This window comes from Lepidothrix coronata, unplaced genomic scaffold (assembly GCF_001604755.1).
Source record: "Lepidothrix coronata isolate B3197 unplaced genomic scaffold, Lepidothrix_coronata-1.0 Scaffold1, whole genome shotgun sequence".
NCBI lineage: Eukaryota > Metazoa > Chordata > Aves > Passeriformes > Pipridae > Lepidothrix > Lepidothrix coronata.
The window spans coordinates 1,413,327-1,433,215 of record NW_016690181.1 but is presented as its reverse complement, the minus strand read 5'-3'; the positions used below and the strand labels follow the sequence as shown (position 1 = coordinate 1,433,215).

The window sequence follows — 19,889 nt, the reverse complement described above, 5'->3', positions numbered from 1 at the left end:
TGACTGCTATGCCCTGGCTCCTTCAGTTCAAGGTCAACCTTTCTTCATATCAACAGCAGTGATTTAAAAATAGATCTGAATATATAATATTTAATCAACTACTAAACTAATTATTTGCATTAGTAGTACTGAATAGCATCCCAGGATTTATTTTCTTCTTCCTAGTAGCTATAGAAGTTCAACAGGTTTGTGGAAAAAAAAGGAGTAATACCTTATCATGTAGCATGGATTCAATTACAAGCCCCCAAAGGTCTATGAAAGAGGTGTTATGTCCTTCTTTAGACCTCTCCATCAGGTCATTATAATAGTACTTCAGACAGTCCAAAGAAAAACAACAGGTCTTGGATTTGGTTACTTGCTTGCGAGCTTCCTCGATTGCGTCCTCCAGATACTTTTGTGACCAATTAGCATCCTCATATAAGTTTGCCATGGTCCTGAAGAAAGGTTGGAAGAAAACAATCAAAGAGGAGTAATACTGTGGGGTTTGCCTTCAGAAAACTTTCGTGCAACCTATTTACCTGTTCCTTAATTCTTGTGGGATTCACAACTAAAAATTAAACATATTTCAAATACTCTCATTTCAAGAGCAAACAAAACCTCCAATCTTTCCTGGTTTGGTGATGACAAAAGTTTCTGTGGGTCCAAAAATTATCTTCAAATTCAAGGGAGAAAAAACCCCAAGACTCAAGGATATTAAGTGCAAAGGCTCCACAGGTCCTCCTCAAATTCATTTCTTGAAAGGTGGGGAATATTCTAAGGAGCAGTCACTACTAGTTTGGTCTAGTCCTACATTCAGTTCCATGTATCTGCTAATGGCTTGCGCCAGTGAGAAAACTGGGCAGTCCTTAGGCATGTCCTTGTATGGCCATTCTTATTTGTCTGCTTGAACTCATAACACAGACAAAGTTCTCAGACCACATACATACAGAGAAGTTAAAAGAATTTTGGCAAATCCTTAGAAAAACTTACCATTAAGTTTGGATATAAAGGACTAACATTCAATTCAGTGAAAAAAAATTCTCCACTTCCAAACAGGTATAGAAGAGAGAAGGTACCTAAAACCTACTTGATTAAATACCTTAGTTATTTTAAGTTTGACATCTGCTGTATGCCCACTAGAAGAAAAGAGCACTTAACAATGAGCAACCATAGTTGCAGTTTCTCCGGGGTCAGTAAATTGGTGCCATTTGGTGGGCTTCCTGTGACATATTAATTCCACTAGGCCCACACATCTTTTACCAGAGAGAGATGCACTGTAAATCCAAAATAGAAGTGAGAATAACCAGCAAGTGGCAGGCATAAATTATTCTTCTCATCTTCCTTCAGTTTCCAGTCTAAAGACAAATTTGTTGCATTTAGTTTAAACAGTTGATAAAAGACAAAAAAGGAATAGAGCATTCATATGGAAATATCAGGCATAGACTGAGTCAGTGTGGTGACAAAAGCAGCTCACAAATGTGATGATTGATCTCTTAATCAGTATGTTTTGTCTCTTTGTTCCAGGTGGACAGAGAGGAGACTGTGGGGAGAAGGGAAATGCTTTTGGTCTGCTAAGTGCCATATAAGCCAATGGTGTTGTACAAAGAGTCAAGAGCATTGAACAGAGAAAACATAAACCTTCTTTGGGTCATTCTCACCATGTGGTACCCGATAAACCACCAATGTAGGAAATGCAGTCTAACAGGTTGAGCTTCTGCAGACCCAGCAGGCTGCCATACATGGCAGTGAGTGATCTCGTGCCTCCCCCCGTGGTTGTAATGGCCACCACCGGCACCTGTTCAACACAGCAAGGCAAAGGGAGAGAAAGCCATGCACCTATTAGAGACAAACAGTCCTTACTGCAGAAATCCGATAACAGGTTGCAGGCATTAACACAAGCAGTGATGTTGCTTCATATGAAAAGGGTGTGATTCTTGCAAAAGGCTTCTGTTTGCCATCACCTGACTGATGTGAGAGGGAAGGCTTATGTCTTATCCACTCAGATGAGGCGGACAGGAGGGTGTTTACTTAATATAGAAATGGAAATCAACCTCATCACCCTGGAATTTTTCTCAAAGTGTATTATTAGAGGCCATCATAGAAAATACAGGATTTGCCACACTGGAGCAGATTAAGGATCCATGATTCTGCCTCTAACAATGACCAGTGTTGCAGAAGAATGCACAGCACCCTGTAATCAGCCAAACTACACAATAGCCAAAGCCTTCCTGGCCGCAGGCCACTAATTACTAATTACTTTACATCCTGAAGCACAGTCATTGATAGGGTTTCCCCCCTTTCACAGTCCAAGTGTAATTGAAGAGACAGACTATTCTTCTCTTAATCTTTTCCTGATCTAGTACACCCTTTGCTTCCCTTAGCATCTAGAGTTGTGTGGATGTTTACATGCCCTATGGAAAATGTCTATTTTTATCTTTCAAGTATTAGCTTCTAATTTCATAAAGGAATATGTTATTCTAAAGTCAATGAATAGAGCATGAAGAAAACAATTCTTCTATCCTAAAAAAACCCCAAACCACAGAAAACCCACCAAAATAGATGTTCTTGGTACTTTAAACTCTTTCAGAGCCTAAATCCAGGAAATGAGGAAAAATCTCATAATCTTAACTAAAATGAATTCCAAAAATTATGTTCTGGGTTTTACGTCTTGTAACTTTTTCATTATGAATTAAAACTCTAATGTGGGTGGGGGTTTTTTTCAGTTCAAATGTAAGTCAGTTAACAAGGTAGAGGGGATTTTTCCTAAAATGCTGAAGAGTATTCTTGGTGTTTGTATGTTTACTTTTCTGATTGTCAGCAACCCAGCTAGGCATAAGCAGTTACAAAATTTATGACTCAACTATGGAGACAGGAGCAGGAGCTATAGTGATACAGCTAAACTTGCAATAAGCTATTTCATCTACAACTCATGATGCTGTAACATTCACTCTTCTTTTCCAGGTTGATGGTTTTATTCTATCTGTTGGTTTTCTCAAGAATACAGCTTCTTTGCTGCAGAAACCACCCCAAGAATTTTTATTCAGATGTTTGTGTGAAAATATTTGCTTCTTCCTCTCAAAACCCCTTACATGTGCCATGCCCACAACCTTGTGTCTGTCACTGAGATAAGGCACACTCTTTCCCAGGCAACATCCCCCAGCAGTCCCATGTCTGCCCACTATAAATTTTACTCCTAAGACCCATGAGCAATACCAAGAATAAACAGGATTGGGCTGAATTGAGGAGCTGTCAAGAAGTTTTGGGGTCTGTGAAGACATTATCCTGCCTCCTCTGCTCTGCTACATTAACAGGCCACTGCTTCTCTTGCTCATCCCTTGCCTTGGGTGGCCAGGCCTGGCCCACAGTAGTAGCATTATTCAAGTTGGGCTTTTATTTGTGGTTTGAATTTGTGACCCAGGCCCTGATTTCTGGAAAGGAGTTGCTGCCATGGACTGTATTGGCTTGCCTCATGCTCTTTCAGATCCTCTTCCAAATTAAGAATCTTTTTCAGGGCAGCAGCAACATATTTCTTCCTTTTCCGCAGGAAATCCTGCTCTTCCTTGCACAGGCTAAAACCCAAGCGCACATCCAGATCTCCTGAGCTAGAACAGACAATGGGACAAATCAATGCTCATGTTATTTATAGCTGATTTCAAGATCTGTAGGGCAGGTAACCAGAAAATAAATAATCTGTAAAACAAGTTAGTTCCAAGTCTGCATATTGATCAAGGAAAGAAGAAAAACAAGCATTTCTACTGACAGAAAGGAGTAGCAGTCAGGATGAAGAGGAGGTTCAAAGGTACTTTAGATTTCTTGTTAACATGGACACAAAGGCAAGGCACACAAGTCAGGGAAAGATCACCAAAAGGGATAATTTTGGCCATATTTTTTTTCTGTGTCATTCCTGTTTGTCACCATGACATCCTGAAAAATTCAAGTGATGCCATCATCACTTGTTCTCAAGTTTTGACAGTCCACTAACAGTGTTTAAAGTGATGGTCCTCATCAGTTACATGAGGGAGCTTGAACTACAGAGCAATGATCACTCCCTGCTCAGCCTCTGTCCTGGGAAATCCAGCCTTTCATCTGTGTCCTTAACAGATTCTTAGATAAGCATTTGCAAGCTTCATCCTGCAAATATACAGGAATATCCATCTTTTTTTTTCCTCACATGTGCAGACACCTGTAATTTTGTCCCTTGATAAACTGAAGCACAAGTAAAAAGAAAAATCAGAAAAAAAGGTGCAAACCCAATCAAATGGCAGCTAATGTTATGTGCCTTCAACAACATAAATATACTCATTACTGAAAAGAGCACTAAATATTGACCAAATCTTCTTGTTCACATCACCCTCTGGTGGCTGCAAAGTCTGTCCTGAATATTATTTTCACCAATATTTCACAAATTTGAGTGTTTCAAGGATTAACCCTAACCCTCTGTTCCTCTGTTCTCCAGCAAATTTGGTTTATCTCACAGTGTAATTTCAAAAACAGAATAGTTTCAACTGATTTACTCTACAAAACAAACAACTCTCTTAGTAATAGATTAAAATTTCTCCTGCTCTCTCTATAAATCTGTGTCTTCTAGATTCACATTTCAATATATTTTGTTATGGTCTGAGGTTGAACAGGTAACTCTGCACCTACACAAAGTGCTCCCAAAGTCATGAAAATTCACCTTGATTCCCTTCTATATATCACCCAGTAGTTGGGATGGTGTGAACCACGTGAAGTTTTCAGCTATACCATAAAACATCATTATCTTCAATTTTACCTATCACTGGTGCAATTCTGTCCCTGCAAGTGGGTTGTCAGAGGTGCAGCTGGTCAGATCTCAGCTTCCATTCTATTTGGTGAAGCAGGAGAAGGGGCAGAAGCCCTACGTTTATTTTGGTGATTTTGCAAAGTTAAAGATTGATAGTTTATTTCAGTCATTATGCAAATCTGACTGTTGGCATAAGTGGGAAATAAAATTAATATGTGAGTAGTACAGTTTTACTCACGTGTTAGAACCATAGTCATAAAATAAACTAATTTACTCTGAAGAAATCTATGAAGGCTCACATACTCATATTGAACTGCACAATCCTGTAACTGCAGCAGACTTGTACTCACCTCAAGCACCACGTGAGCACAGGACAAAGCACTCACGTGGCATGTGTTCCTCTCTCCACCTATCATAGAAAAAAACCTACATAATTAGTTCACAGTAGTCCTGGATGATAGGACAAAAAGAGGCTATCTTACCATTTTCTTGTTGTCAAGCACAAGCGAAATGAATTATCCTAGAAATTGAGAAAGTAAAACTAATTACCATCAAATTTTAAAGCATTCTTTCTTTCAAGCTCAGGCAATGCCTATTGAGTAAGAGAGGGGGATTTTAAATAATAAATCATAAGGTTAAGGACTTTTTTCATACAATTAGCCAGTCACATTTTCTCTTCTCTTATAAGCCTGCATGTTTGGGGCAGGTAGTGCACCACAAGTTTGCATCTCACACCAGTCACCAGTGCACACACTTAGAAGAGGCAACAGGAATAAGTTAACTTATTAAACTAAAATAAAAAAATACATACAAAACCACTCCCACTATCAGTATTTAGACAAATTAAAATCTGAATTAAGTTCATAATCTCATAACTTTTTTAATTATTAGCCATTCCAGAATTACCCCAATATAAAAAAAGAATCTTGAATGCAAGTACATATGCACTTTTGTCACTTTTGTTCCTTGAAACCACTTGGTTCTAATTGTGGGATGCAGGGTTACAATGATTTTCATATTATGAAAATTATTGTTAACACTTGCTTCCTTAAAAGTGACTATGATAAACTATTTTTTATCATTTACAATAACTAGCTGTACAATTTTACACAGTGATTTTTTTATTTGGTAACTTTATTTCTAGGAGGACAATATCAAACACATTTTAAAAATAGATATTTCAAAAGGTTCACAGCATTCACCTCTTCTAGTACTATTTCCTTCTGCAAAGGGAGAGAACTCAAAGGGAAAGAAAGGACCCCAGGCTTCTCTGTTTCATTTCCATCAGCCAGCTGAAAAAATGTAAAAAGGAGTTGGATATGCACACAGGAAATGTTTGTCATCTCTAGAATTTCTCATACTAAGAGGGCTAGTTCAGTTCACTGGTTACATTAATTTCTTGTTCTAATTTCATTGAGGTTAATGGTAACAGACGGAAATAGAACTTACCTCTTCTGGCAATATAATATCCAGTCTTGTCTGGTCATTTATGATGCAGTGAAACACGATGATATGAAGGCTGGGACCAGAGTCCAGCAAAATCTTCTGGCTTCCTTCATGTGATCCTTTCACTGTAAATGTAAGCTCCTGGTCTAAATGGAGAGGTAGGGAACAAAGAGAATTTTAACTATCCTAAGCAAACATACACAGCTAATTAAAACAAACAAACAAACAACCAAACCAATCCACTTCTACTCTGCACTCTTTCTGTCTGATTTTCCCTACACCACGATGACTAAGTAGACTTTGGGTGTCTGAAACAGACTGAAAACTGATATAAAATATCTTGGTGAATCTGTATAAATCATAAATATACAGAAATCACAAATTTTTTAAATATCACAGCTTGCTATTTGGTAGTTATTTCCATAACTAAATGAAACTAAGGTTTAGATTTAAAGGAGTGTCAGTGTAAGGGTGTTTTGGATTATCCATGCTGAATGAGAGCAATTTATTTGAAGTCAATCTGTTCTAGTTCATTGTGTACATTTCATTATATTAAGACTACAACCGTCAAATGATTCTATAAACTCAAAAATCAAGCAGACTACTTGGTATATGCCCTTATGTCACCAAAACTGAAACAACCTGTCAACCCCAAGTCTGTGTTTCTTGTACAAAAAAGCCTTTACGTTTACAGAGAGATAATATACAGTTCTCTTGCAAGATCAGGGCCAAGAAGCATATAATTTTACTTCACTAACCTTTCCTCCCCATGTTAGATCTCAGCCTGAAAGTTCCTGTAGTGCAACTCAGTAATTGCTACCATTTTCTTTGTAAAGGTCAATTTTCCATCCGTGAATTAACTCAAAACAGATGAGAGTTTTTGAGATTTACCGCATGAGCAGCTCTACAAAAGTTACTGTTTATTTGAATGAATTTAAAGACTAGCGAAGAATCCTGCTGTATTTATTAGAGCTAAATTTTACAAACAGTCCTGTTTTGGTGATCCTGTGGTTGTGGAGTATTTTCATGCATTTTGGGCAGACCCCTTCAATACAATTTTACATTTAAGTTTTAAGAGCTTAAGTTTATTATTTTTACTAAAAAAAAAAACAAAAAAAGTCTCTTTCGGAACCCTAAATCTGCATAAACTTTATACATACTCAAACCCAAATCAAACATACAGGATAATATTTTTACATATTATTTGAATTATAAGATAATTTTAAAAGAAGATCCAACTTAGAAAAATTCATTTTGGACAAGCAATAAACAAAAAAAGAACTAACATAATTTTTCCAAGTTTTTCGTTCTAGTATATATGGCTCTATTTTTGCATCAGTTTAAGATTTGCCTCATAACCAAATACTTGACTAACTTGAATTTTGACAGATACAATCTTTTGTCAGGTGGGACATGGCAAAACTAAGTATTATATGACACAGCTACAGTAACATGCACAAACATCTGTTATAATGACTTAATCACAACACAAAAACAATAGTTTAATGAAGCAATAACCTCACTTGTGGATTGCTGCTTCAGCTTCCCCATATCCACTCTAACCTCCAAACAGGAAACCTCACGTGCCTGTAGCAAGAGAGGATGAGTGATGACTGAGAGAAGCATAAATGTCATTGCAAGTGATTCATACTGTTCTCAACCAACCCCTCTGGTTGATCAATGAGGAACACAGTTATTATCTATTACTATGTCTTCAGATAACATGAGGGAAATAGAGATAAGGTATTTTTTTCTGAATATGAAATTAAAGAGGAACAGCTCATGAGCTGCTTGAGCTTGGAGAGACAGTTAAGTAAAGAAGGTGAGCCCTGTTCAAAATAATGGGTGCATTAAGATACGGGACTATTTTATGAGCATTGTATCACTTGCTTCACTAACTCCTGATAGTTCTAGGCCTCCAGTTTGCAGAACAGAGTAGGTGGCAATATTGGCTTTAGGACAGAGCTCAGAGTTTCCAGAGTTAGTCTGCACTTCCTATGCAGACACAAGAAAGATTGCAATAAATATATATTACCACTAGTACTCCATTAGTAATAATGCCATCAGGATAGTCCAGACTGAAAAATAAAACAGAAAATATAATGTCATGGGTGTGACAACTCAGACAAATATTTAAGTCTATTAGTTAACACATTACTCATTTCCCCCATCAGCTTTGACATTTCTGACTTTAACATTCTCACACAAAAATACTTTAAAGCTTAAGATTAGATGATGACCTGAGTTGCAATTTTTCCATCCACTCATGACAATATATGAAGTTGGATTTCTACTCCTGTGGTCTTATACATTTGCTTCAGTAAACCATGCAATGAATACTGATATGTGACACATTGAGTTTGACGACAGCTGGAGGCTGTTAAATCCATCTTGATTGTTTTGATCGTTACAGTTTTACCCAAGGTTTTGTACTTCAAAAACTGATACAACTGCCTAGATTTCCACAACTTAAAAAAAAAAATCACCATAAGAGCAGAAGTAATTGTACTCACCTCTATATAGTGACCTGCAAATCACACATGAGATTTTAATAGATCACTATATGTGTAGATGTGTTTCCACTTACAGGGGTAGAGGTTAATTCGTAATATATTCTTATTTTTCCATCAGAAAAATAAGGCAATGTCCATTAAGAATATCTTATCATTTACCCGTTTAATAAATTGCGCATGTAAGTTTATATAGTATCTCAAGAACTCAGAGTAGTTAAAAAGGAATACTTTATGAAGATTGAGCACTGACTCCTCAACCTGCTACAGAGATTACAAGCTGTCTATTAAGACTTTAAAAGCTATGGATTATAACACTCTGAGGTTTCACATAATTCTGTATTTTATGTATTTTATCTCAGCTGAAGCCAGAAGATACAATTCCTTTGAAATCAGATAAAGGACATTGGTTGTATCCCCTTTAAGTGAAGATTTATCATAACAATTAGATTTCAGTATAAACATGCATTATAATAGCTTTATAAGATTTCCCGTGACAAAGAATTCACCTAAAATTGCAAGGCTCATAAACAGCTTAAAGTTTCATTTCCAAATCAGTGTTTTCCTTTAAGAGAAAAATATGAGCTGGCTAAATACACTGCAAAACTTTCCATTCAAAAAAAACCAAACAACAACAAAATCCAAGCAAACACCTCTCCTCAAAAAACAGTTATACACTTAAGAATTTTGTAAGATCTTTCTTTGAAAGTGTATTTCAGAAGAATTCAAAGAATATTTGTCAGGAATGGACAAGAAATACTCAGTGTTTCTACCAGTATACAGGGAAATGGGCATAAGTACCATACCACTCAAGTTTTGTTTCAGACACAAATTTTTACACTTAATTATGATTTTGCAATAAAATAGTCATAACATTACATATGGTGTCACTATCTTCAAATGCTTCATTAAGAAAAACAAGGAAAGCAAGAAACAGCATGATAAATATTAAAAGATTTTAGTCTGCATAGCCTGATGAAATGAAGGTGGAAAGAGAGGTAAAGATATCTCTTCTTGAAAGTAAATGTCCAGTAAAGTATAGTATTATTTGAAGTACTGGTGTCAGTAAAGTATAAAGTTAGCTGATAGCCAGGAGGTCCCAGGTATGACCCTCAAACATGGTGGAAAACCTACACTGTTGTACAGAACAGCTTGGAATGCTCCTGAGAAGAACCAGGACAACTCAGCCATTAAGCACCGATATCTGAATTTTCTCTATTGGGGTGTTACCTCTGCTGTCAGTGCTGTAAGGAAGCCCAGCTACTGTCACTTGTTAGTTACTCTCCACACTGCACTTTCCACTTTTATATCCTGAATTTCAAGATTTCTGCTGGTCACAGCCTAAGACAGATGCTTTAATTTATTTTTTTTTAACCTGGTTATCCATACACTAGTGTTAGAAGAGCAAAGGCACTCACTTTTCTCTGAAGCTTTGGAAATCAGCCGCAGTTAGAAACAGAGCTGAACTGCGTGCAAAAGAGCTCTTACTATTCAGGTTGGCAGGGACTTTTGAATATTTTGCCTATCTTTGGAGCTCTGAATAGCATTCATTTCTTGTGACTAGCTGGTAATTTCTCTACCAATCAACCTGCTATTAGAAGTCCTCATTACACATACTAAGACTCCTGTCCTCTCTTCCATCACAGTTTGGGATTTGTGGTCTTTTTTTTATTGCAGACCTCAGTTTCACTATGAGAATCAGCAGCATATTACAGCCTGTGGCAGGGAAAGCCAAAAACAGAGACACTAGACATCCTTCTTCACTACATGTCTGTTGAAGGGGTGCCTTAGGCTGCAGTGGACTCTGTGAGCCCAGGGATCATTTCCCAACACCTGGTATACATCAAGTGGACTGGTATACATCAAATTGCTGCCTTCTCCTTTATAGATTGTGCCTGACTTATAATGAAACAGGAAACATTGTATGGGAAGTTACAGTCACACTGTAACTTATTCTTGTATTGCAGTTCTCATTTAGAATAGACTAATGTGCTCCATTTCACCAGAGAATTCAAATTTTTTGATACCTTTTTGATACCTTTGAATTCTTTCATGCCAGATCCAGCTTCCCTCCTTTTATTGGGTTCCATAATAATACAAGCTACTTTTCTGAATTTTCTGACGACTCAAGGGAAGCATGGGGTATAGTACTGTTTCAGTAAAGAAGGCTGTATTCACCTCAAATGTTTTTTGGTTGTCATCTTTCTCAACTTCTAACTTTTGTCTTCAGTGCTCCTCCAAAATATGAGCAGTACATTTGGTCCCCAATGGATGGAGACAGCCTGAGTGTTTCCTCAGCAGTGCCCAAACCAAATGGCTAGCATGATTCCCACACATGGGGAGAATTTATCAAAATAATACAGCAGAACTACAGAAAGAAAAAAACCTTTTATTGTCTAAAAATCATGCTTTTGCCATGTTTCAATAATCAATATTTAACTTTTATACAACTTATTGTACACCTATTTACATTTATTTATTGGCCTTCGTTTCAAATATTGTCTTTCACATTTGAAAAAAAAAGGGAGAGGGAGCTGAGATGAAAGATTGTGTAAGAGTGGTCCTTCATTCTTCTAAGAGTTGTTTGAGATGCACTTCCTCAACTTGGGACATCTGAAAGAAAAGAGGCCAAAGAGAAGATCAGCAGGTACAGCAAATGCCATGAGGCTCTCAGACCTCTCCTTGGAAACTCAAAGTACCTTTTAGTTCATCAGAAGCCTCTTTGTGGCCCTTCAATATCGAGTGTGGGCTTCAGTAGAAGTCAGAGGGGAGGGGGATGTTGAGCGAGCGAAGCCACCTAGTCCAGCGGGACCCAGTCCCTGTAGCAACCCGTATAGGCTCATTCTGATGCTGGACCCTACCAATGGAAACACAGGGAAGAAAGCCCACATTACCATTGATAATCACCAGAAAATAACACAAAAAGCACTAAAGTATTCAAATCAGCAACCTGTGTACAATGACCTTACCTTTTCTGTCACTGCCGCTTGAGTGCAGCAGCTCTCATGGCAGCTGGGCTTGTGTTATGGGCCCATAAAACATTGGGCGGGCGTTTGCAATCCCTTGGCTCAGTTGCTGGTGACACTTGGAGGAAGGAGCATGCCTTTCTCTCCATGTTGTTAGGATCAAACATCTGGCTCTCAGTGCCTGCCACTCTGCAGCAGAGCGGTGAGCATTTGCTGATACTGCAGGAGTGGCATAAGAGTGGCAACACTAGAGAGAGTATTCATCTTGCAGTTGTGGAAACCCAGCTACCAAAATGAAAGTTTTCTTCCATTTTAAATAAAATAAAATGGGAATGAATGCAGAAACAAAGTTCATATAGCCCATCAATGTATCATGAGCGAATTTTTACAATATTCTTTTTGGTAAACACAAACTTTGCAGTGAGAGTATAGGCAAACAAAAATAGCAGTGACAAAGCCACTATCATAGGTGCAACTTAAGAAACTTTCTTGGCCTGGGGTTGCACTTCATGTGTGATATTATTCATCTGAAACGCTGGAAAGAAAGAACAAGCTAATGTAGTCAATTTGCAATTAGTGATGTGTGGAAAGAAGATGCGGCAGAAATTAAAAACTACGGATAAATAGCATCAGGAAAAATTGCTGGTGGGAATAATTATTAATTTCAGATATAAACTGCCATATTTACTCCCCAAATGTATGTTCTCATTGTTCCCATCACAATAAAGATTTTTAGAAAATATCCCACGTTTAGCTGTAGTTCTTGTTATCAGAGGGCTCACTTCCTCTGAAAATTATCTCTAATCTCTGTCAACACTTCTCCCATCCACCAGTGACAAAAAAGTTTGCCGAAACCTGCTGAGCTTGTTCAACACGTGTGAGGTCAGCTTGGTCCCTAGCTTTCTGGTGACCCAAACTGAAGTTTGGTGACCAAACTTCAGTTCAGTTTTTCAGACCTTTTCAGGGCTCTCTCATTTATAACAAACAATGTGATCCAATTTTAGTAGAAAAACCCTTTCATTAGTTACTCTGACATTATACTTTCCTTTGCTGAGGGGAAAAAAGACCCCTCTCAGCATCCTACCAAGATCACAATATTTAATCAGTTCAGGTGTGCTTAGACCTTTATTCCAGACTTAACTGATGGGCAGAACAGCATTGACTGCCACACAAATACAAGAAATGCAAATGAGGGATAAGTAGGGGAAAAGTTTATCTGACTTTCAACAGAAAGCAGATTTTCTCAGTCCTACTGGGACCTCACACACAATTCCTCACTTATAATGCAGCAATTTCTTCCCTTGGCAAGTGGAGTTCTTCAGGCCACAACTATTACATTGGTCACTCAGGAACACTATAAGGAAAAAGGTAGATCACATGCCTTCTTGCTGTAGCAACTGAGCCATGACTGTCATTCTTTTTTAAACCACTTCCTTGAGACTGCCAAGGGTCCTTTTTATTTGTAAAGTCTCAACCATTATCTTCCAACCAGTAGAATTGCTACTCAGGCATCACTTGCAGAAATTGCTGTGTTTCTGACTCTATTGAATATGACTCCAGGAAAAGGTAATTTACTGCACTCTCCAACAGAAAACTTTGACACAGAGCTGGTGGCGCACACGCTCCGAGGCAAATTCCAGCCTCCATCTCCATATGCAAACCCACTTGTGCACAGCATCCAAGTCAGACAACCTATCTGGACCTTCCCCATCAATATCAAGAGTATGATTCTATACATCAACTCCATAAGCCATCCTCTAACTTGCAAAGGAAGGAAGGCCCTAGGCAGGCCTTCTGGGACATTGGGATGCCTACTGGGACTTCCCCATTGCCATTACTGATGTCATGACACTCCTGAGGGGTGACAGGCACTGTTTGTCTTGATGCTGCTAGGCCTTCTGCAAGTTTTGGTGCACAGTAAACAACAAACAATCCATGCTGATGAGTCTCCACGAGTTGTAATAGGAGATTCTGGGACTGCCTTTCATGTGAACACTGTGAGATCTTTCCTTTTCCATTCTTAACACTGAGTTATTGCCCTCTCACCAGTAAGTTCTTATTTCACCTGCTGTCAAGAATAAACACATTACTTAATGTTCACCAACACATTATACCGCGACCTCCTGAAGCATCCCAAATGCCTTGAGAAGCTCCCAAAAATATCACCACCTCTAAGGTTGTTTAAATAACACTTTCAGTCCAATAATATGGATTGAACTGGTAATAGAAACCCTTTCAAGTAACTTCCTCAGAGTCATGAAGCATATTTTGGGGACAGACTAGAATACCCTTGATCCTGCAACAGACTCCCTCTCCAATTAGAGTGACAGGTTCCTAGACTTTCCACAGCATGAATTACATGAAACAAATACATCCTCTAAACAGTCAAACTCCACCAAAAGCTTTCAAGTCTACCAAGTGAAGTTACTGCTGCTCCTCCACCTTTCCTGGTTCCTCAGTCCTCAGACTCCCACAGTGATCTTTGGTCCTTACTTTATGCAGAATATTTAGCTCCCTTCTCTACCATAGCTTCCCATGTGTAGCCAGATGAATTGAATAATCAATTTACAGAAGCGCATTTTATAATATTGTGGATGTGAAAAGCCAGATTCCTCAAGAAGGAGGGTAATTAAGACATTCAAGCTTGGCACTCCTTCTTTTAAGGGTCAAAACTTCCTGAATATTGTCATTGTCCACCTACTTTATTAATTCCCCCTACTGTATATTAATTCAATGACAAAAAAGAGAACAGTAGTCAAACAGGGTTAAAGTGACATTTCAGATAATTAAGATCTATAAATATGTATTCTGAAATCCTATTTTACTAGACTTGAATAAAAACATCTAGATACTGCTTTCAGAGACTTTAGGTTTAAGAAGAACTCTCCATATGAATCGGCTTTTCAGGCTATTTTTATACTAAATACAACACTTTATTTAGAATTTAGGACTCTACTCACGTGTTCTGCAATGTGAACTCCACTTCCAGCTCCTCACGTGCCTGAAGAGAGGAGAAAAGAAAACAAAGATACCTCACTTATTTTTCTTCTCAGCTTTCATCATACCAGTTACATATAATTTTTAAAATATGTATTTAGAATAGCACTTAGGAAAATTCCCAGAATGTAATGTCAACTGATGATATTGAATTTTAAGATATTGAAAAAGCAGTTGCTAAAACTAGTTTCTTGAAATCTAAATCCTATATGAGCATGCAGATGTAGGAACTTCTATTCTGCTAAAACAACTGTTTTTCAGATTTTAAGTCTCAACACAAAAAGAGTCAGATGCTTAAATATTATTACAGTTTAAAGAGGCTGAAAATTCAGAACGTATACCAAAAGCCAACAAACATGCCAGAAACATTTAGAATTAAGACTCTGGATAATTAGTTCCAGCTCGTTCCCTCCTAGATTTTTAGCATAGTGCATGGAGCACTCATACAGGAACTTTAAGTCTTTCTCATAGTAGCAGTAAAATACTGTTTAAGTAGACGTTCCCTATAATAAAACACTGTAAAAGGTTATATTTAGATGGAAAGAAAGAATCTACTTTTGTTCTCACCAACTCCAGTGCTCACCTGTGGATTCAGCTGAAACTTCACTCGAACAGTACGTCCAACAGTGAGTTTATCTATGTCAAAGAGAACCGTGCAGAGTTCATCGTCCCTGGTGACTGTGTCTTCATCACAGACCTTTAGCTCCAGCACATTCTGCACAAAGAGGTTAAGAATATAATGGAGTTATTACTATATCTGGGAGCCACATAAGGCAGGAAAGTCACAAGACTAGGTTTTCTTCCCTTGCCCCTCCAATTTTAGGGGAAGAAGGAAAAGGAGAAGGGAAACAGAAAAGGGGAAGAGATTTGGGATTATTAGACTTCACATTACTAGTAATTCTACACACACAAAGAAGCAGGTTTGTTTCACTTCCCCAGGCAGAACAGACAGGGAGGTCATGTAGAATATTCATGAATTTGTGATATTAATTGTTTATTTAATTGTTTATTTCATTAATTTGTGATATTAAATGTTTCTACATTTCTTTTATGGCCTTTGGGTCTAAGTGTATAAAACAGGCACAGGTACGTAAAGAAGATTTAAAGGATTTCCTTTCCACAATATCTAGAACTAACTCATTTTACTATTATTTTTTACATGATCTTGGGTTTCACTTGTATGTGTCAAGATTGGGAATGGGATAGTAAGGCCATATTCTGCAGGGCATTCTTACTTTTTCAGCATAATAGATGTTTAAGTAACAAATAGCTGGAATAGAACAACACTAAGGAGCATGTAAGCAACAGGGATTTTTTCTGAGAAATCTTTAATATCTCCAGTGCTTGGAAACTAGCTATATATGTATTGGTTTATTGTACTTTTGTGTAATCCACTATCTGCAGACATCCAATTATGAAAACCATTTATTTTCATTACCTTGACGCGGCGGTCGATCTTATAGCAGAAAGCTTCATTCCAAACAGGGTTTTTGCTGTTCCTGATGGTTCTGGTCCGAACCTTCTCAGCTGAGGCAGTAGGCAGCCACAGTGTCACGTAACAGTCTGAAAGGGTGACTGTATAGGGAGAAGATGAGTAGAGTTAAAATGTATCCAGAGAAAGAATTACTGCACAGTGCACATTTAACCCTAATAAGACAAAGATGGCACAGCTGGGGCTTTCTTCCTAAAATATACAGAGTATGAGTAAGTAATACAATGAAGCATTTACAGGAAACTAGAGACATCTTCACTCATTTGCAATGCTCATTTCCACCTTTTCATTTTTAGTCAGACTTACTTTATATTTGAAATAGCGCTGTACTCCATATACAGTACACGCACACCTATCCACACTGCATTTTGCTTTATATTCATGACTTTCCAAACAGCTTGAAAAGACAACACACCTCAAAACCTTAAATCTGGGCTGTAGAGACTTATTTTCTATAATTTATTCCCCAGATTTGGGAAGAATCTCATTAGAGAATGAAGAGTTTCAATAACTAAATGAAAGCCTTTATTGAAGTGCTGGTTTAAATATGGAACAACAGATCTTTTATGCCAAAAAGCAAAGTGTTCCCCCATCAAAGCTGAAAAGTTTGATTTCTGTGCCCCAAATCAGAATGTGTCAATTCCATATTCATTCAGATATTTGACCAAGTTCTTAGAAGTTATATATTTCTCAGCAATTCTTTTGGAAAACAAAATCAGTTTCATCACCACAATTAAACTACTAGTTGTTAATTCCTTCCTACTACTTTATCTGCAGACTAGAAAGAATCTGCCATCACTCATGTCTGGGGAAGGAAGCCATGAGTGCCACCAAAGACATTAGCTTCTCCTATATTCTGAGTCCTCGGGTTTGGAGGGAGAACTCCAGGGAGTGAGATTTGCAGAACCACGACACAGGCACTGACAGCCTTTCTCTCATACCTGTAATGCAATCTCCCTATTTCACATTAGCAATGCTCAGCCAGTCACAGGGTTCTTACAGCAACCTTGTGAGTCAGAAGAGACCAAATAATTCAACCCATCGTCAAGCCCTGCATCACTCCCAAAACCTGTAACAGTGTTATTACATCATATTAAGAACAATTACTTCATGTATTTCCTCTTTATCTTTCGGTAACAACTGCAGATTTAGATTTTTCTACCAGCCAAGCTGTGCCTTTATTGTGTAGTTAACCATGCTATCATGATTAGCAAAATCTTGATAATGACTGTGGGAAGGAAAGTGTTTCCAGAGAGTGTTTCCAGAGAGTGGCCTTAGTTACACCTAATCAGAAGAGCAGAGGCACAAGAGTAGGCAGATGAAAATGTAAGTGATTAATGGTGATTTAAAGCTACAGTTACCATTTTCAAAGGGCTTGAGACACACTGACGAATTACTTCACAGTAGCAATAAAAGGATTATGCAAATAAGTACATTGAGAAGACTTGAATTTCTTGGAACTGTTCAAGATCAGGTTGGATATGGGCTTTGAGCAACCTGGTCTAGTGGAAATTGTCCCTGCCCATGGGAGGGGAGTTTGGAACTAAATGATCTTTAAGGTCCTTTCCAAATCAAACCATTCCATGATTATATGATTTGCCCAAGATCTCATAATGCAGTCAGTGTCAGGGTCAAAAACACAGTCTAGTTTTTCAGGCCTATACCCAAACCTATTAAAATTATCTTTTTCTGAAACAACAGTAAGGAGGAATACTGTTAAAGCATACTCTTTTTTCACTGGTGAAGTAAATAAGAACATAAAAAATAAATTGACGCCACAACTTAACATAAAAACATAACATTTAGACAGACATTTAACATAAGACCAACATTTAACCATAAAAAAACAGAAAACTAAAGTGGAGGAAAAAAATGCTAACTTAGAATTGTAACAAGCAGCATACTGTTACCATTACAAACAGGTAGAAAAGGGACATTTTCCCATATTGAAAATAGTGAGGTTTCAAGGAAAACTAGCTGAAAAGTTTGCCTTATTTATACCTCAGAAAAGGAAAAGGCTACCTGAAATATCCTTCCCACTGCAGACAAAAAAATGGACAGGTTTTCCACAATAATGTGAGTTTCTTCAGACAACAAATTTTCTGTTGAGAAAATACTTTCGCCGAAAAGCTTATAAAACTCTCAGACAGATACACTTTAAACAAATTCTTAGGATGCCCACGTTCTGAATCTGGGGCATATCAAGGAGGTAAAGATATGATATTTTTTTGTTCTTGAGACCAGAATACAAAGTACTAAAGCCATTTGGTACAGCAGATCTGCCAACAAGTTTAACGGAAAAAGACTGGATTCACTGTGGTAACAAGTGATTTCAAGCAAGTTGTTCCTGAGGACGACAGCCACAAGAAACTAGAGCATAAGCAGATGATCTACTGGAGTACACAAATGCACCAGTAATTGTGCATGCAGGTTGGTAGATGCAATTGCAGTGCTGGCCTATTTGGTTGGTGCAAAATACCATTTAGGCATTTGAACATCTGGATTTTGTCAAATGAAAAGTTATGCATCCGACCATAAGCCCAGAGAATGCATGTTTCGTACATAAAAATTAGTCTTTAAGTCTCCAGGAAACCTAGAACTTTATGTCTTATGAGGTCATCTTGTCTTAATGAACCAAGGGAAAACATAAAGAAGCACAGTAGTATTACATTGTAGAAGACTCATGAGTAAGTAACCCGGAATACTGCAAGTAAGTGCAGCAGAGATTTGTTCCCTGATAGTAATCAGCCATTCAAAACCACTGCTTTTAAGCACAACTTCCATGTCATCTAACCACATCCCTCCTGCCAGAAACCACCAAATTCAACCTCTGATAAGTTTTCCCTCTATTCCTGACCCATCACACAAGTTAAAATCTAAAAATATAGAATGGATTAACTAAAATTTACAGTTGGTTTTCTCAGAAACCACGATGTGCTGCATGAAATTCTGTGAGTACCAAAAGAAAACTGATTTTGAGCCATGTTCAACGAGCTTTAAGGGAATATATTGTGGACTTTTTGTTTTATACCTTTTGGTTTTATTTTTGTGGTCTTTAGATTCAAATTTCCTTATTCTCTTTGTCTTTATTCCACATTTTTCTTTCATGCCTTTCCAACCTCTTTAAACAGATGTTTCACTACTCACATTTCTCCATTAAAGTGATTCAGTGACATAACTGCATTTTGAAAGACATCTGAAGAAGTCTCAATCCACCTAGAAGAGTGTATTATTGAGGACCCACATCTGTGTAATATAAGTTGTGAGGAAGATATTCAATAAATTGGAAAATTCAGAATTAAGCCAGTCCTTCCCCTGGGTAAGTCAGTGTCAGATCTGGACAGCAAACAAGGTGTTCTTTCCATCTTTTGCAAGTGTCATTTTCCCACTGAGGATTTAATTTTAAATTTGCTGCCACACACTCTGGTTCAACAAGCCAATGCCCACCAGCCTGCAGAGCAGAGACCGTGAATTGTTATAGGGCTTTTCTCAGCTGGATGTCACCAGACTCCCTAGACTTCCCTACTGCAGAGATTTCTTCTGTCCTGGGCTCTTCTCACTATTAATTCTTGTTCTGTGATCTGGCTATGACATTTTTCTCTTGTAGTCTCTATTCTAGACATCCTTTTCTCACTTCGCCTCACTATCCCCCACTTAAATTCCTTTCAGGCTCTCACAGTAATGTTCTGTTCTTTTTTTTTTTGACTTTTAAAGTGCTCCATTTTTTAGGTTAA

The 19,889-nt window shown here is 37.8% G+C and overlaps 1 protein-coding gene across 1 annotated transcript in view; it reads right to left on the bottom strand.

The window, feature by feature from the left end:
- LOC108496203 (cytosolic phospholipase A2 epsilon-like) overlaps positions 1–19,889 on the bottom strand; it is a 32,388-nt gene that overhangs the window by 6,030 nt on the left and 6,469 nt on the right. The window contains exons 4-14 of the mRNA XM_017812712.1: positions 16,102–16,238; positions 15,247–15,378; positions 14,627–14,667; positions 8,226–8,268; positions 7,714–7,777; positions 6,194–6,336; positions 5,947–6,036; positions 5,227–5,264; positions 3,446–3,581; positions 1,638–1,774; positions 212–434 (exon numbers count right to left, since the gene is read on the bottom strand). Of these exons, the coding sequence (XP_017668201.1) occupies positions 212–434; positions 1,638–1,774; positions 3,446–3,581; positions 5,227–5,264; positions 5,947–6,036; positions 6,194–6,336; positions 7,714–7,777; positions 8,226–8,268; positions 14,627–14,667; positions 15,247–15,378; positions 16,102–16,238 (1,184 nt within the window). The remainder of the gene's footprint in view (positions 1–211; positions 435–1,637; positions 1,775–3,445; positions 3,582–5,226; positions 5,265–5,946; positions 6,037–6,193; positions 6,337–7,713; positions 7,778–8,225; positions 8,269–14,626; positions 14,668–15,246; positions 15,379–16,101; positions 16,239–19,889) is intronic.